Source organism: Chelonia mydas, chromosome 5 (assembly GCF_015237465.2).
Source record: "Chelonia mydas isolate rCheMyd1 chromosome 5, rCheMyd1.pri.v2, whole genome shotgun sequence".
In the NCBI taxonomy this organism is placed as follows: Eukaryota; Metazoa; Chordata; order Testudines; family Cheloniidae; genus Chelonia; species Chelonia mydas.
In genome coordinates, this window is record NC_051245.2 from 86338257 (window position 1) to 86357553 (window position 19297).

The 19297-nt window shown below is 38.9% G+C and overlaps 1 protein-coding gene across 3 annotated transcripts in view; it reads left to right on the top strand.

Annotated features, from left to right (window-relative positions):
* The window catches only part of SLC35D2 (solute carrier family 35 member D2), a 30646-nt gene that overhangs the window by 1594 nt on the left and 9755 nt on the right, over positions 1-19297 (top strand). The window contains exons 2-9 of one of the 3 annotated variants that reach the window (XM_007072809.4): positions 2088-2121; positions 3795-3881; positions 7415-7482; positions 10096-10167; positions 11031-11099; positions 12587-12689; positions 14515-14607; positions 18455-18522. In XM_007072809.4, the coding sequence (XP_007072871.2) occupies positions 2088-2121; positions 3795-3881; positions 7415-7482; positions 10096-10167; positions 11031-11099; positions 12587-12689; positions 14515-14607; positions 18455-18522 (594 nt within the window). The remainder of the gene's footprint in view (positions 1-2087; positions 2122-3794; positions 3882-7414; positions 7483-10095; positions 10168-11030; positions 11100-12586; positions 12690-14514; positions 14608-18454; positions 18523-19297) is intronic. The other 2 variants (XM_043547518.1, XM_043547519.1) reach the window with 2 other exon arrangements.

Consider the following 19297-nt stretch of genomic DNA (forward strand, 5'->3'; position numbering starts at 1 on the left):
GGAGTCTGAACCCAGATCTCCTGAATTCCAAAGCAGATCCTTACACATAAGATCATTCTTCTACCTACATGCTCACAAAAAACCTCAGGGCAAATTGAAGGCCTATGTCCTACATTGTGGCTCACTAACACAGATCACTGTGACCAATGGAATCCCATTGATTTGATTAGAAAACAAAATCAAATACAGAATTAAGCCCAGTTCAAGTAATAGAACAAGTCTAATAAAAAATTAGTAAAAAAAGTGAATAAAGTCAGCAAGTGAATATGATTATTAGTGTTGTAATCCCATCACCAGTAGCAGCACAGAAGTGAAACAACTACTGTTGTTAAATCTTTCCCTCTTAGGTATGGGGGGAAAATAAAGAAGCACTTTCCTGATTTGAAGATTCTTGACAGTTCAGCAGCAAAACCACTGTTCCGTCAGATACAAAAGATTGGTATTCCCCTAAACACCCATTTAGCGCCTAATTATCTGTATACCTGAAAGTCCAGCTATTTGTAGGAATCATTGTCTCTCACAGACTGATAGATAAATTCTGCAATCGAGAATCACAACAATATACAAAACTTTAAGTGTTTTGAACTAGGGATGGAAGAATTTTTTTTTATGTCCTGCATTTTAAGGTATACAAAGGAAAACAATTGTAAAACTAAAAACAGACTTCTTTAAATTAATAATAAACAAAAGATATTACATCTTTTGGCTTGAAACAATAATCACATTCAGTCACAGTCCTCTTGGCCAGATGTTACTTCCGGGATTCCTCACCCTTAGCTAAAGAATATTGCCGTCTTTACAGAGCCCAGTCTCTCTCTTTTAACTTTTTTATTCCAGTATTTATCAGAAGCTGAGGAAAAAAAGGTACACAATTTCTCCTGCATTTGCTAAAAGTTAGTGCTCTTTGAAACATACAACTACGGTCTCCCAGATCTTCATATAATACAAGCTTTCATTTGTTGTATATATGAATACAGACCATGTACTCATATAGTGATGAACAGAATATGTAATACATCTATCAGTAAATATCCTGTCTCTTCCTTTCTGTATTTCCTGAATCTCATCTCTATTTCCCAGAAGTTTTATCTCTTCTGGACCTTCTTGACCCTCTCTTTATATTATGATTTGAGTATAGTTATGACGTTCTTCCTGCTCTGTTCAGATTGTTTCTATTGCTAACACTACAGTCCTGGTCTGAGGTCACTCAGCTGAGAAGGGTGCTTCCTCGTACTTGCTCAGTGGTGCTTTAACAGTTTTTAGCAACCTCTGTGATTCATAATCACACTGTCATGGAGTGCTGGACACTGGATACCTGCACAGTTAGAAAGCTTGCCAAGAAATCAGATGCTTGCTTTCTTAAGCTACATGCAGACTTGCACCAAAATAGGGTCTAATTAAAATGTTTTGCTATTGTGGTGAAAGTTTGAGTGCAAACCAACCCTGGTGCTGACCAGACCTGCAAGATGCTAAGTGCCTCCTGGGAAGCAGTGCCCTATTAAATTCATGGAAAGTTGAGGTCTTTCAGCACTTAACAAGTTGGCACCCACAGATTCCAGCCTGTGTTGCTATGGGATAAGAAGCATCTGTAGGAACTTGTTGCTAGACCCATCTCCTAACATCAAGATACCCATGGAGAATTAGTGCCTTAATTTTTTTTTAAATTAATTTATTATGGATTAAAAAAAGATCCTTGGGGGCTTTATGATTCTACAAATATCCTACTCAAACTGCATCCCTTCCTTTGAAGTATCTTTGCTTTGGGCTGAAGCCAATCCAGAGGGTAGAGAAATAGGCTTTTTTTTAAGCAGCCAATGTATGTTTCTGCAACATTTATACAGCCTGTGATATATTGCATTTTGGGAGGTGGGGAGGAGGGAATTGCCTTTGACTAGAATAGTGCAAGATTACCTGTGACAGCTGCCAGTTGCTCAGCACTTTTGAAAATTTGGCCAGTCATGTAGGTATCTAACATGGACTTAGACACCCATTTTTCGTAAGCTTGGCTTAAGGGAATAGGAACCCTATTGCTTCCTCACACTTTTGTTGTTGTGATATGTATGTTTATAATTCTCTTTTCTTTTCAGATTCCCATCTCCAATGGTTCTTGGAATTGGACAGGTATGTTCAACAATAAAACTTAATATACTGCAGTTAAGATTGATAATAAAATTAAGTGCTTTCATCTTACAGTGCAATACTACTGTTATGGAAGAAATCACTCTTCCTCACAGTTTATCTGTTTTAATGCCCTGGAGGAAATTAGGATCCAATTCAACCCTTATGTGGGAAAACCCATGTAGAGGACTGGAAATGCCACAAACTTTTCGCTTGCAAAATTCAGTGAACAAGATGCTCAGCCCTCAAAATCTGCTAGTTCCCCAGATCCATATGGATCCCAGGGGATCCACTGAAGACCTGGAATGTATGTGTGGTGGCACTGTCTCTGCATTCCCTCACAGTTCTTTCTAATTCCCTTGCAGTTTGCTAATAGGGATCCACATAATTTTTATTCTTTGCCTACAGAGGCTGAGGGGACAATAAAGCTGAGGACAATGGTGTAGCAGGAGAAAGGGAGAAATCTTTGTTGAAACTGGTAAAAGAGATATCTAACCATTTGTCTACACTGGGAATGAAAAGAGTTGATTACTCAAAGAAGGAATGGGTGGGGAGAATAGAGCCCTAGAGGGAAGTCTTATTTGTTGTTAATTTAAACAATTTAAGAGAGAGCTGTGATTTTTAAATGAGGGCAAGAAGATGCTGAGCTCAGAGAACAAAAGGGAAACAGTGGGCCACAAGCACCTCTCTGCAAAGTGATATAGAGGGAAGCAAAATGGCCAGAAAAGAGCTCAGTTATGTGAAAGAAAAGAGCAGGACTGCAGTGGGATGCTCTCTACCTCCAGAGACTGTGGAAACATCTCCATACAACAAATGCATCTTTGGGGCTCCTCAGCCTTGAAATGGGAGTAGGGAACTCTTGTTCTCCATGGTATATTCTCCTCTGTACCATGCAGATTTCAGCTGGAAAGTTGGTGAGGTGATAATTTTTCCTATGTACGTAGCATAGTGGCTGATCTCCATGACCTCATTGAGGAGGTTGAAATGTAGAGGTGTCGGTGAAGTTCCAGTGATGCCATGGCTCCTAAGGGAGCCATGTTGCTGTTAAAGAGTAAAGAGCAGAAAAACCAGGGGAGCACTTCAGAGTGGGCCAAGTCCTGCACGGATGTAGCCAGATTTCCTCACAGAACCTAAGAATCCAGGGGGTTTCCATGCTTTCTCTCCATACATTCTCATTCTGACCATACATACATGGATTACTAGTTGCTTTGCCAATATACTGGTCCACTCACAGCCCTCTCTCTCACACATCATTAGGAAAGCTGTAGGACTGGGTCTTCTTCTATTCATCTGCATTCTGATTGGTTGAGAGAATCCACTAGTAATAAGAAATTTGCATGAATAGCATGGAACATTGATCATCTGTTTTATTTGCGCAGTTACCCAATGAGCATATACATATGTTAAGGTGTCCCGCATGTTCTCATGCCAGTAAAGCATGTCATATTTGTATTGTAGTTTCAACCAATATGGTTGGTAAAAAAGAAAAATATCCCAGCTGTTTCTTTGTATTCTGTTACTGTCCTTTGAAAGTAACACTTAATTGATATGCTGTCTAGTGTTGTACTTGTCTAATATGTGTAATGAACTTGTCTTGAAAACAGTTATTATATGTAAGTTTAAAATAGCTTTTGGCTCTTACATTGTGTCTTGCTTCTTTTCTTTTCTTTTCTTAGATGGCAACCACCATACTTATTCTGTATGTGTCAAAATTAAATAAGATTATTCACTTCCCTGATTTTGACAAAAGTATCCCTGTGAAGGTATGAAATGTCTGGATTTTGATTTAGAAGGAAATTGTACCTTTGTCAATAGTCTTCTTACTGTGGTTTTTCAAAAATGTTTTCTTTGGACAGAAGGTACAATGGAAAAATTGCAAACATTCTGATTTTTCCAGATGTTCCATGAAATTTTGATTTTGTGTCTTTATTTTATTAATTTGTTGTAAATAGATAATTTAATTTCACTATAACAATCTTGCATTTTATAGAGACAGAATTAAATTGCAGTTTGATTATGTAATTTGTGTTTGGCATGAGAGAGGATGCATTTGAGATGGTAGTGTCTAACAATAAAATTATCTTCTCAGATCAGCCCCACAGTTTGACTCCAGTATTCTGCAGTGGGAAAACACTATTATCATTATTATTTTATTTTATTTATTAATTATGTGCAAACAGGACCCATTGTACTACATTTTGCTACATACACATAGTAAGAGTGCTTATAGTCTGAAAAGGCAAGACAAAGAATAGGAGAAAGGATCTATTATCTCAATTTGTCATACTGGGAACTGAGACACAGACTGAATAAGGCACGGATCCTGCAGTGAAATGCACATATGCAGACTCTTGCACCACTGCAGAACTCCATGGAAGTCACTGGGACTTTGGATGGGTGCAGAGGTCTGCCCGTGTGCATCTTGAAGCAGGATCAGGGCCTAAGTGCTTTGCCCAAAGTCACACAAGAAGTCTGGGTTCAGTTCCCAGTTCTTCCATTGATCTCTTCTGTCCCAGCCTGGCACCTTAATTACAGAACCATCCTTCCTATAGGGCCTAAGAAGTTTTACCATGAACACACCTTACAACTAAAGAGCCTGATCCCATGAGCCCTATTTAGATGGAATTTCCATTGAAATCAATGGCCCTTCTATGTATAGAAGTCTTGCAGGAACAGCTATGACCATGGGGGACACCTGTTTTTCTCCTTAATGTGGTCAGGGAAGAAGTCTCAGTGGTTAGGTTGGTACTAAGGGGCAGTAGCGCAAATATCACAAACGTATCGGATCCTTGAGACCACCTTGTTCCCCATGCATACTGCTCCCCACATACATTCTTTCCTTGCTGTATCCTTGGTGCCAGGCGTTTCTTTTATATTTTTCAGTATTAATGCTTTGAAGGTTTTCTGGAACTATATCTTGAGCAATCAGTGTTGCAACATTTCAGCAGTTATGTACCAGCCATAATACCGGATTTTCCTAGTTTCAGCACATCAGTTGCGTTTATATTTGTTGATTCTTTTACTTTGTAAAGTGTATTTAGGCTGTAATTAACTGTAGCACAGTTAGATTCCCTTTCACTTTCAAGATCTCTTACGTCACTGTGGCTTCTCATTCCCAGTATAGAGTACTCTAGCATTGGTCTTATCCATCATGCTGAAGGAGAACCAGAGACCACAAAATGAAACAAAAAGGCCTCCTGCTAGATGCCAAGCACTCTCAGCTCCTCTAGAGTTGAGGGTGCTCAGCAGCTGGCATGACTGGACCCGCATTTGAGATGGAGAATCTTCAAATTACAGATAAATTTAATCTGAACTTTGAATTTGAGACCTGTACCTGCAAACTGCTGATTTCAGTGGGAGAAGCTCTTGGTATTTGGCTATTGTTCGGCAAATTTTTCACTGCCCTCTGGGATTGTGCTAGGTGAGCTGCAGTTGTCTGTGTTTTTTCACCATTACAATAAGTGAAAATATATTCTCTTTTCCATTGCACTCAGTTCCATTTTCACCCCATATCTAAAGTTCTCTTTCTGGATAAAATGCTGCAGCAGGGGGTTGTTATTGCTAAATGTTTGCAGGGTCATTTTATGAGAGATATATAGGCTGTAAATATACTGTCGCTCCATTCCGCCTGCATCTCCTTTGTTCTTCCCTTCCACTTGAGAGCAAATATGGCATACTTTTAAAAATAAATAAAATGTTCATGTCTATATGCTTTTGTCACATAGAGTTTTAAAAGCACATAATTCAATGTCTCTTGGGGAACACACACAGCAACACCAGGCATGGTTGTGGCATGTCCCTCCCCCATGCCGGTCCAGCTCTGCTAGCTCATGTAGAGCCAGGCCAGAGCTATGGCTCCTCTCTGTCCCCTCTGGTTACCTCAGTTGGCTTTAGACTCCCATGGTCTTTCTGTGTCAGGGATACATAGCTCCTTGCATGCTCTGTTTGGGCTAGATGCAATCTGTTGTTGTTATTTGTTTGTATTGTGGTAGGGCCCAAAGGCTCCTGTCAGAGTCATAGGGTTGTCAACTTTCTAATCACAGAAAACTGAACACTCCAGCCCCAAGGCCCCGCGTCCTGACCCGTCACTTCTCTGAGGCCCTGTCCCCACTCACTCCATCCCCCTCCCTCCTTCGCTTGCTCTCCCCCCTACCCCTCACACACTTTCACCGGGCTGGGGCTGGGGGTTGGGCTGTGCGTGGGGTCGGGTTTGAGGACTCTGGCTGGGGGGGTAGGCTCTGGGGTGGGGCCAGGCATAAGAGTTTTGGGGTGTAGGAGGGGGCTCAGGGCTGGGGCAGGATGTTGGGGTGTGCAGAGTGCAGGCTCCAGGAGGGAGTTTGGGTGCGGGAGGGGACTCCGACCTGGGATGGGGTTGGGGTGCGGGAGGGGCTTGGGATGCACAGTCCTGGCAGTGCTTACCGTGGCTCTCAGGAAGCGGCCACCAGGTCCCTGCTGTGCAGCCCCTAGGCACATGCGTGGTGAGGGAGGCTCCGTGCGCTGCCCTCGCACTCACAGGTGCTGCCTCCGCAGCTCCCATTGGTCGTGGTTCCTGGCCAGTGGGCACTGCAGAGCTGACACAAGGGGAGGGGGCAGCACCCGGAGTCTCCCTGGCTGCCCATGCGCCTAGGAGCCACAAGGACCTGGTGGCAACTTCTGGGAGCCGCGCGGAGCTAAGGCCAAAAACCAGACGTCTGGCAATCCTACAGTGTCAGGACCGCATTGTTATAGGTGCTGCCCTAAAGGGCCTACAGTCTAACCTAGCCCTAAACATCTAAATTTTCTTTTCAGCAGTCTGTATAATTTATATGATTGTTCACTAGGACTCCTCAATAGCTGTACTTAAAATAATCTCATTTTCCTATACATAGTAGTATATGCTCTTCTTTGTACTCTACTGTGTCCTTACAGAAGATCAGTCATGCTTTCATTCCACCTGCTCAATTGCTTTCTGTTTTAAATCTAAATAAAAACAGTAGGTCTAAGCTAATCAAGTATTAATTTTACAAAAGTGAAACCAGTCAAGTGCTGAGTATTTCTTTTTTAATCTATGTTGGGCCAGATCCTCAGCTAATGTAATTTAGTGTTGCTGTATTGGAGTCAATGGAGTTATGCCAATGAACACCAGTCGAGGATATTGTTTAATAAATTCAATGGATGTGGGGTTCTTTCCCCCCCCCTAAGAAAAATAATCTCTTTTAGGAATGAAGGAATTTTACACTAGTAAAATAACTCAAAGTTCCTCAACAGTAATTTAAAGCATAGGTCTAATCTGACTTGTGCTCTGACTTTATTGCAGTTGTTTCCTCTGCCTCTGCTTTATGTTGGAAATCACATAAGTGGATTAACAAGCACCAGCAAACTAAGGTACAGTAAGCACAGGTCATAGTAGACCATTTGGTTTTTATTATTTTATTCTTGTAGGTACAAAGTATAAGGTTAAAGGTTAAGATTTTCAAAGTAGTGCTGGGGATTTAGCTGCACATTAATTTTAATAGATGATGTATGACAAAACCCCCTGCACTGCTTTGAAAATCTCAACCAAAGCAGCTGATTAGTTTACAATCTCTGTGCTGCCTTTAGGAGGGATTAGCACAGTCTGTACCAACACAGAGTGTGAACGCAGTTTCACTGCAATAATAAATGTGTTTGTTAAATGTTTTCTTCTCTTCATGTGAATGGCCAGCATTCCATGGGTAGCCCAACAAGAGGGGTGAAACCTGTAAGAAAAATGCCTTTACATGCATATGAATAGTTTTGAAATCTATGGTGAAAAGTCCTATATAAGAGCTAGGTATTATTATTATTATTTATTTTTTTATTTATTTATTATTTTTCTTTGTATACAAAAGTCTTGCATGAGTTACGTAGACTGGTACAGGGGATGGATGGAATTCACATGTAGTGGAACCAGCTTGGTTTCACTGGATAGGAAGGACAGGCTGTGGAGAGGACATACAGAAGGCATACATACTTACATTTTCTGTATGCCCCTGAACACTACTCCATGGTGGTTGCCTTCACACCAGGGCTGCAGGTATAAGGATTATTGACAGGACTGAAATGACCTAGGATCTGCTATATGAATTGAGGGACCAAGCTCCCTGTGGAAAGGGATCATAGGCAGCATGGTAGTAGTAGCACCTGAGGCTGTAGTAGTGCCCATGGAGCAATTTCCAATGGTGTTATACTGGAGGGTCCCAAACTGTAGTCTGTGGAACTGGGGCTGATGGTCCTTGTTTCCAGCTGAGAGAAACAGAGTACATGTGAGAGGGAGATGAAGGAAAAAAGCAGGGGTTAAATTTTCTCCAATAGAACTAAATGCTTAATGCATAGAAGACAACTAAAAACCACAAATACTTTCCTTAATTAACTTTTCCTTGTGTAAGCAGTAGGTTTGTTTACCCGTAAATGGTATTCAGTTGTCATTGGAAGGGGAAGTGGTCTGTGTGAACATAAATGGGCAGGGCAAGTGCTCTGTGAGAGAACCTCTGGTAAAATGTGGACCACACTTTGAAAAAAACATGAAAACCCCCATCATAAACCTTTCTGTATTTTACAGTGTTTTAATGGTAAATTAAAATAGATTAAAATTAGGAATTAAAAATTAAAAAGGAATTAAATTTGGATGTGTGTTTTATATGTTTGAGAGGCTTTGGTGGCGTATATATCTTGTTTTTTTCTTTTTAAGATAACAAATTAATTTTCTATAATTTAAAGAGACTGAGGACCTGATTCTGAAACCCTTTACCCATGGTGTGTAGCATGTAATCACCAACAGTCCAATTAAAGTCACATGGCAATTTTCCAATGTGACTGATCCTTTTATAACTGATGTACGGCCGGCAACAATATGATAGTTAATAATTCATTTGCTCCTGTGAATTTGGAATTGCTTTCAGCTCAACAAAATCTAACAGTGAGTATTGTTGTAGTTTGGTTCACAAATTATTTTGAAATACAAAGGTATCGGTTTATTATAATTCCAAATGCAAGACACCCATCTTCCACTGCAAAAATATACTTTTAGATTTACTCATCACAATTTTTCTCCATGATTTCATATAATAAATTAAGGAATACTGCAGTGTTTTAATTGTTAATATGTAATTCACCACATGGAATTTTCCACTTCACATCTGGTTTTTGAAAGAATTTGTCCTGAAGACAAGATATAGATGTATAAATCCAAGATTTCAGTGAGTTGTAAGCCTGAAACTAGGATTTGTATAATTTTTTAACATGATCACTAGTCATCACCTTGTAAAAGGGCTTAATTGGTCCAGATGGCGGAGGTGTCTCATTTCAAAACATCAGCTGCAAAGGCATTATCATTAAACACACAAGACCCCAGAATGCATCATTCTGTGTATCCTAACAATCTGTTATTCAAATGCCACAATTTTTTTTAATAGATAGGGTTACTACCGACTTACATGTTTCTAGTTCCATCTTTTTGGTTATGTTTCATTTTTTAAACACAAAACCTGTTTGATGTTAAACACAATCCCTTTAATTATATTTCTTTTATTCATGTACAGAGCCACATTCACTGGTCATCTTTAAACTTTATAATAAAGGCCCTCATTATTTCTTATAACCAGGATTTCTACAGAAAACATCAGTTCATATGGGCTTCATTAGGTAGAATTTGAAAATAACGATTTCTATTCTTTTTCCTCTTTTCAAACTCTGAGGAGGTTTGTAACAGGTAGCCAGGTTTGGGGTTTTTTTGAAAAATTGGCAGGCCTCTTTATTTGCAGTGATTATGTTATCTAATCTGACTCTGGTGTCAGACTGACATTTTTATGTATGGTAACAGGCTGAGAATTTGTTTTGCTAACTTCTTAATGCTAGTCTGTTTAGTTCATCTTCTGCTTAGTGAAGTTAGGTAAGAATTAAACCAATAAAAATGCTTTGCATTTGACACAGTGCTTGGATCATTTTTTTCTTTTTTTCTTTTTTCCTTTTTTTGGACAGTTTGCCGATGTTTACAGTGCTCAGGAAGTTTACCATTCCACTTACATTACTGCTGGAAATCATCATACTTGGGTGATTTTTGTTTATTTGTTTGTTTGTTTCATTTGCAAAATACCTTTTATTTGATGTCATTACCAAGTGGAGGATTTGTCGTACTCAGTCAGGCTGTTGCATGGCTGATTTTCACTGATTAGAGAAACTCAGAGGAAAAAGTATAGAAACTAGTTAGAATTTATTTGTGAAAATAAAAAATATATACATTTTTGTGGATCTAGGACAAAATCCGCTCACTTTAATTCATATGAGTGAGTCTAGTGACTTCACTTCGCCTGAGTAAGATAAGCAGGGTTTGGTCCAAATTGTTGTTTGTTTGGTTAAGGTCTGCTCTTTTTAGACACCAATCCTGCAAACTGCTCCAAACAGGCAGAGCCTTGTGCCCACATGGAGCCCTGTTGAAATCAGTGGAGCTATGCAGGAGTTCTGTTCATGCAGAGCAGCTTGCTGGGTTGGGCCTTAAAATGTATCTGCTCAATAAGGCAAAGTGGGCATCTACCAATCTGTGTAAACAGCATTCTTTGGCCAAATTAATTAAAAATATATCATTAGCATTTTGTTACAATAACAATATCTGAAGAAAAACTATACTTAAATTATGACAAGATTAGCAAGTAAAACATTAATAAGAATCCTGTCAGACTGCAGATTTTATTACTTACTGGTTTTATATTTTCACAGGGTCAAATCCTGAAGGCCTTACAGGCAGAACTCTCCTTGATGTCAGAAAGAACTTTGCTTGCTTAGGGCCACCAAGATTTGTCCTTCTGTTAGCTATTTTCCAAATACTAATTGTTTCTGAAGCCTTTTAAATGGACTGGAAGCCAATTAGTTTCTCTTCTAATATTCTAAATATGAACTTGTCCGATTTTTGTTTACAGGAAACGATATTCACTGGGTATTATAGTCAGTGTATTTGCCATCATTCTTGGGGCTTTCATAGCCGCTGGGTAAGACTTTCACTTGATCTCATTAAGTAATGTTTAAAGTTTATTTTTTTCTTTGTTATTCAGGGGCTAATCTGCCCCTAGATGAATACAAATCCTAAATTAGAGAAGAGATCTACTTAAAGTGGATGGGGGTGGGGCGGAGTGGTGGTGGTGACAATCATATAAGGGCAAAATCTAGTTCTAACTGAACAATGTTTCTGTTAGCTACATTTTTACTAAGTTTTGCATATACATGCTAATATAAATAACACAGCAAGCCAAGAATACACAAGGGCAACTGTTTTTCCTTGATAAAATTCTAAATATAACATAATCAAACATAAGAACCCTTCCACCCCAATCCTTGATAGAAAGGGGGTGGTCTGTTGGTTGTCATGTAATTAGAGTAGACAGTGTACATAGTTCATATAATTTTGTACAAGTTTAAATTTGAGATGGATCACTTGGGCGGGGGGGAGCTGTATTCTGCTGTCTCCTCTGCCTTTCCTGTTAGAAAATTATTTTATTAGGATGGAATTCCATGAGAAATGTAGCATATTTTGGTTAGCTACATACAAAGTATAAAGCAGTTTGGTATAGTTGAGTGAATGATTTCCATCTGGCATGAATTTAATGGCTCCACCATCATTTAAACAAATTGCCCTATTTGAGAATAGTAACCAAACAAAACAGAAGAGACAGTTATTTCCTGTCGGATTCTACTTATAAAAATTGGTTAGATTCTAATCTGTAGTTACTGCTTGTGTGAAAAAGTTCAGTAAGTATTGACTTACGTGGAGAGGCTGAGGGAACTGGGATTATTTAGTCTACAGAAGAGAAGAATGAGAGGAGATTTGATAGCTGCTTTCAACTACCTGAAAGGTGGTTCCAAAGAGGATGGATCTAGACTATTCTCAGTGGTAGCGGATGACAGGACAAGGAGTAATGGTCTCAAGTTGCAGTGCGGGAGATTTAGGTTGGATATTAGGAAAAACTTTTTCACTAGGAGGGTGGTGAAACACTGGAATGTGTTACCTAGGGAGGTGGTAGAATCTCCTTCCTTAGAAGTTTTTAAGGTCAGGCTTGACAAAGCCCTGGCTGGGATGATTTAATTGGGGATCGGTCCTGCTTTGAGCAGGAGGTTGGACTAGATGACCTCCTGAGGTCCCCTCCGACCCTGATATTCTATGATCCTATGATTCTATGATTCTATGGTGTCAGAACTGAGCTAGATGGAAAAACAGGGCAAAAGTAGAATGGAATAGGACTGATAGTCCTTTATTGTATGAATTTCTGTGAAGAGCTGACTTGTTTGTAATATTGACATGTTTGTGGAAATGTAAAATAGTTCAGCATACAAAAAAGACTTAAGACAAAACCCTGAATTTGCTGGGGTTTTCAAGGTTTATATTCTTTTGTGTGTGCATGTATATGTGTGCGTGCGTGTGTGTGTGTATATATATATATATATTTATATATATATATATATATATATTTTTTTTTTCCAGATCAGATCTCTCTTTTAATTTGGAAGGCTACACCTTTGTGTTGCTAAACGATATCTTCACAGCAGCAAATGGAGTATACACTAAACAGAAAATGGATCCAAAGGTAATTTTGTGGTGATCAGGTTGCACTTAGTCATTTTGTGCATGTGATAATGGAAAGTCATCTACTGTTATGTGACTTCTTGCGTACGAGTGAGGTAACACCAAATTTAACAAATAGAGTTAATTTCATTTGCCTTCATGTTCCAGTTGACTTACATACTCTTAACATAGATTGGCTTAGGGAGAAGCTGTTAGGAATTTCTCAGCCTACGCATGGGTGAGTAACATATTTGATTTTCACCCAATTTAGCCTTTGAGGCAGAGAGTAACATAACCTTGTTTTACTAAAGAAGGAAAAAATAAACTTCGCTTTCTCAAAAAGTAATTATATCCAGAAACTAGAGTAAAAGCAAAATGTGTTTATGATACTATGCGTATCTAGAAGAGAACAGCTTTTTGGCCACAAATGATCTTTATCAAAGCAAAAGATTATATAAAATGAGCTGGGAATGATGTTAATCTCAATCCAGTTTTTAGTAGCCAAGTGTTTTATATCAGTAAATGTGCCAGCTGTTGTGGTGATGCTGGTATAATAGGTGGCATTGGAGAGCCCCAGAACTGAATGTGCATGAAAAATGAACCATCTTGCCCCAATGGGTGGTTCCACAATATCATGTTTGAAGCATATAAGTAAGGACTTTGTGGAAGGTTGCCTCTTTCCATGCTGTACCCACCTGGGTGGTATTGTGACTACATTAAGCAATTTAATCTCACAATCATTTTATACTTTTTTTCCCAAACTAACAAAATCTTTGAATTTTACTCTGTTACTTTTAAAAAGAAGCCATTTTGGAGTTATAATTCTTGTTTTCTTCAGTTTTTCTTGCTTTTTTCTAATGCAGAAATGACCAAAACAAAATGGTGCAAGAATAAACTAACACAAAAAGAAAAGATTATGCACTAATCCCTTGTAATTCAAGAAGCAATTTGCTCTTCAAAACAAGAAGTGCTATAAAACTGGCAGGTTATATAGCCTTAAACGCCAAGCATTAAACACCTTGGGTGAAATCCTGGCCCTACTGAAGTCGATGGGAGTTTTACCATTGACTTCACTGGGGCCAGGATTTCATCCCTACACTGATGATATGTCCTTTAGTAAACACAGAGGTCGAACTGAACTTATTCTGTGCATTGTACTCCATCTATTTCTGCAGAATTTAGGCTTTCATTTTAAACCAAAAATTAAAACCCAGATATTTGGCTACAGTCAGGGACCACACAGTGTAGCTAAAAGGTGACCTTTGGACTCCCCTGATTCTTGACTTCCCCTGTACCAGGCAAATCCGCCAACAAAATATACAGCAGCCCCAGGATTGCTCTAGGTTACATCAGTTGCCAGTGACTCAAAGCGCTCCATATTACCACCATGGGATCATCCCTTTTGTCCTTGTCATACCCACTACACTGGGACTCGGGAGGTAATATAGGAGCCACTGTGTCAGCCCTACACTACTGAAGATTTCCCCTATGGTAGATGTGGTGAGTTCTCTCATGGACAGCTATGTCAGGCTAAATTCTTCAGCTGTGTAACACAAAGCAGTTAAAGATTTAGGCCTAACTGAGTTTCTAACTATATGGTTATGGATATGTACGTTTGAATGTGAACTAGTACAGTGTTGCTTTACTGAGTCTGCAGACAGGCTAACTGAAATGGTAGGTCAGCTCAGTGTTTAGTTTTGAAACCTAGTGATAACAAATTTGTCAGTTAAATTGTATTGCATGAAGTTTTGCACATTCATAAATAGATTGCCTGAAGGGACATTACAGGGATGCTGGTTGTTATCAAATGGTCCAGGTTTCCAAAAGGTGCGTTTCATTTTTCACAGGAGCTGGGAACATATGGAGTCCTTTTCTATAATGCTTATTTTATGGTGATACCCACAATGATTCTTAGCTTCTCCACTGGAGACCTTCAGCAGGTGAGCAGCACCGTTAGACATCTTACACTAGTACACTACCCTAATTATTTCACCCCTTTTAGTTATTTTGCTGTATCTAGAGTTCCTTGAAACAAAATGCTCTAGCCCCGTTCTCCAAATTTAGGGCCACCTTCTGCCCAGAACTACATCCCTGGTCAATCCTGTTAATTTCATTCGGATTGCACATGATGTTAGTCCAGCTATGTTCTGGCCATGAATTTTTCAGCCAGCTAGGAAGATTTTTTTTTCAATGTAGTGAAGTTCAACGACATAAAGTGATGAGTAATCACATGGTAAATTCACTTTCTCATTTTTTCTCCATGATAAAGAACAAATAAAGCTACCCTAATTAGCACAACAGTCTTTCCTTTTGACCTTTTCCCATTACAGTTAGAATTATGAGATTACTGCTCTCAGTATCTCTCATTTTGACTCTCTGCTTCATGGGTTTTTACAAGGCACCTTCCCCTCTGTATCTGGAGGCCAGCATTTGGATTCCATATAGCTTGGGCTTTCTCTTCACCAGAAAGATCCTGCAAACCCTTACTATAATTAGTGGTCCTTAGCCATATTACTAGTCCTCTTCCAGTCAGTGTGTAAAACTTACTAATGACTAATGAATAGCAGCTGGAATTAGTGTGCCCAAAATAAGGTCCCAGCTGTGTCATGTGATTTATATGAGCTTTCAGTTTTGCCAAATGCTCGAAAATGAGGTTGAGAGTAGCCAAAGCAAGCAACTTCCCTGCCATCTAGTCTTCTATCAAAGAGAGAATATTCAGAGTTAGCTAGACCCCATTTCCACTTGTGACCTACATATAACTTAGTTATAAACCCATGATAGCTCAGTGGCCTTTCATAGATAATTATAGCACATCAGTGGAGGCAGTGTTGCACAGTGGATAGAATACTGGAGACCCACATTCTATTCCTGGCTCTGCCACTGGCCTGCTGGATGACCTTGGGTAAGTCACATTGTCACTGCTCTGTGCCTCAGTTTCCCCATCTGTAAAATGGGTTAATGATACTGACCTCCTTTGTAACGTGCTTTGCGATCTACAGCTGGAAAGTGCTATATAAGAGTTTATGTATTATCATTAATATTTATTATTATTCATTATATTGTTCTTTGCTGCATGTTGGACACTTAGTTCTTTGTGTCATTCATACTGGTGTGTTCTTAAAATTCTGCAGTTACCTGGAACATTGTCACCCACTACAAATATATTATGGCTTAGTTCAGTCCTCTGTGCAAAACATCATCTTGTGGCTTCAGTCCAGTGAACCTGTGTCCCCATCACAAAAAACACAACTTACCAGGGCCCTGGTTGGCAGTCTTAGTGGAGCCTAAGCTTATGTGGTTATAGGGATTGAACTGCTCTCTCACACTTAGATGTGATCCCTGTAAGCAGGGTTGAGGCATTTTGATGGGAATGCATGAGGAAGTCTGCTCTGCTGAAGTCTGCGCTATGCTTATTCTGTGACTAAATCAAGGATTTCATTGTCCTAGGCTGTTGCTCTGGCACCTTTCACGAGCAATTTCATGCACAGTTTGTTTTTAAAAAGACCCCACCCCACAAATATATCATGGCTATTGAGAACACATATTTGTACCTATTAGAATTAAGTTCTGTTACTATGAATAAGAGACACTTGTATAGCTGACCCAGCATGATGAATATACTTCAAATAATGGAAAATGCCATGGTAATGTAGAAACATTGATGAATGATCTGTAGATCAAGGGAGATACCTGTTTTTACCTGGTTGTCATGTAACAGAAATTTTTGTTGCTTTGGTGCTACATTACAAGGTTTTCTGCTGTAATCCAACATGGGCACTGTGCAGTCTGTGCCCTGTAATGAGAAGAAACAACCACATGCCAACCAAAATATTTGTGTTCAATCTGTGTGGAATGGAAACTGTTCCCACTCCTGCTGACTCATACAGATCTGGTAGAGTAAAGCATCCCGTAGGCTGCTGTGAGGAAGAGGTAATCTAGGAGTGTCTGTTATTAATTTGTCCTTTACACAGCTGGCTGATTAATTGTTAGTGGAGTATGAACTAACAAAACAGAAATGAAGTCTCTTCAGTAACTGTAACAATCATGATTCCAGTTTATCATCAAAATTAATGCAAATGAATCTTATTGACACATTTAGTAGAGACTGATATGTGAATTTTGTGTTTAGTTGTGTTTCTTCCCAAGGAACAACCTTCAGAGTGATATATGAGCCTTTTGTTTGACTAGATAAATGAAATTTTTGAGATATAGAGTAGTCCTGCCCCTGCACACTGGGAACAAATCTTGTTAACATAAGCAAGTGTTTTGATCTCCCCACACAACACACAATTGCATCTTTTTAGGGAGCAGAGTCAGGGCTTCTTTTCACCTCAAAGGCAAAAACGTGCACTTCCAAGAAAATATTGCCCAACACCCATATGTGAAAATGGTAGAAAAATGAGTGTTCAGTATAGCTAGCCCTCCCTTTTATACAGCTGTGCATAATGGGTGTTGAAAGGACAGAAGATCAAACAAATTATTGTTAATTCTCAAAGCAGCTACAGCTAAGAATCCAAACAAGTCACTTGCGGGGTCTGATTTTCAAAATATAGAGAGGCTAAACTGCAGTCCCTCTTTGCATGCACATTTACCATCCGTGCCCAGTAACTGGAGAACTGCATGTAAACAAGGCTAGCAGGTGCCTGCCTGCTTGTATGTGAGTAAATTCCTGCTTTGTATGCAACATGCAGTAAGTATGCCTGTAAAAGAAGGTGTGGATCTTAACTCCACTTATGAAAACCAATCCCTGGTTTACATCTGTAAAAGGTAGCATAAAAGAGGGTGGGGTATTTTAATTGTTGAGGAAGTTTCCAAAGGTTAAGATTTTCTCCCCCTCTAAATTATATTGTATCTGCATGCTGAATCCAGCAAACACTTCTTCATATGAGTAGTCCCATTGAATTGTCAATAGTCCTTATGTGGGTTGAGTAGAATGGGTCTAATTACGTGAATAAGGATGATTTGCACGATTGGGTCTATATAGTCCCTTCTGTCCAAGGATCTCCTCTAGTGCTTTACAAATATTTACATATTTTAGTCACAAAACACCCCTGTAAGATTAAGAATTATCATGTCCAGCTGTACAGGCAGAAATTGAGGCCCAGGCAGGTTAAGTGACTTGCCTTGGGTCACATCAGAAGCCTGTGGCAGAGAGGGGACTAGATCCCAGAGCTGTTTATATCTAATCTCATGCTTGAAAACCTTCTAAAAGACACACTAGTTTGTAAAATCTCACTGAAAAGAAGGATTAGGGTCTGATCCTGTATCCAGTAATACCTGTAGCAATGATCCCTTTGCTTTCAGTAGGTGCAGAATTAGGCCCTAAAAGCTGTAAATATGCAATACATTGATATAGAATAGGTGTCTTTTCTGGAGAAGGTTTAATTCTTTATCCTTTCACTAGTTTAGTGTAAATTCTAGTTTGTTGCATATTAATGATATGCACTATTAGGCAAGAGCATCCGTGAATGAGAGTTCAAACCAAGATTCTGTATAAAGAATTATTCATTTGTTGCATAGTATTTGCAACATGCAGTCTAATGTGACTGCTCTGTAAAGATTGCTATAACAGACAAAATTAAAGAATACGTTACAAATCAATTGGGCTGTTAGCCGGCTAAATGTATAAAACTATCTCCCATGTGAATATAAACCCTCCATAATACTAGCGTGATTTGTAATCCGTTGTTTTTCTTATTTTGAACATTTTCATTTTTAACAATGTTTCCATGAAAGTATATATTTAATTATACCGTATTTAATTGCATATTTCTTTCTTTTTAATAGGTTACAGATTTCAAGCACTGGACAAACTTTTTATTTCTCTTTCAGTTTCTTCTCTCCTGCTTCTTGGGGTAAGAAGGGCCGTGATAAATGAAGAGGTTTTGGCAGCAATTTTATTTCATCTCTCAGAAATTGTAGTTAGTTAGGCAGAAAACAGTAAATCCTCAAGATAGTTCTCTGGGAATTTCTAGGAGAAAGTACTTCATTGAAATGTAAGATGGTAAAGCTCAGGAGGTTTCTAAGAACATGGACTATTATCAGAACACTTGCTGGCATTTTTATCTTTTATTTTAACTGTGGTGGTCAGAAACATGAATCTAAAATGTCACCTCTCTCCAAATTATGAGTTTATTTCACTGAGTTTTATAGATTGTATACTCTTTAGGGCAGGAACCATGTTTGTTTATTCTTTAAAGCACCTAGCACAATCTGGGTGCTATAAAAATTCTGAATGTGAATAAAACATGAGCCTTTGCTACAGTTATCAGAGCAAATAAAAATATAGGAAAGTGAGCTGGATTCTATTATGTCTTACCTCATCACTAACCAGCATCAAGTAAGCACACGTAACAAAATTGGTACTACGGGTGGTGATTTAAGAGGCAGAGAAGATACAGCCTGATGCGTATTTCGGGTGGGGCTTGTACAGCTGACATTTATAAAAATCAATTTTAGACTTGTAATCTGAAAAAATTTGGTATGGGAGTCATTAAAAGAAACTAAACCATAACCCTACCATGTCTTCTTTTAGAGCTGTTTTTTCAGAATGTTAAATGCACTTTTAAGGAACTGATAAGTTTGAGGATTTCAGTAGGGATTTGATCATGCAAGGTCCTGAGCACTTCA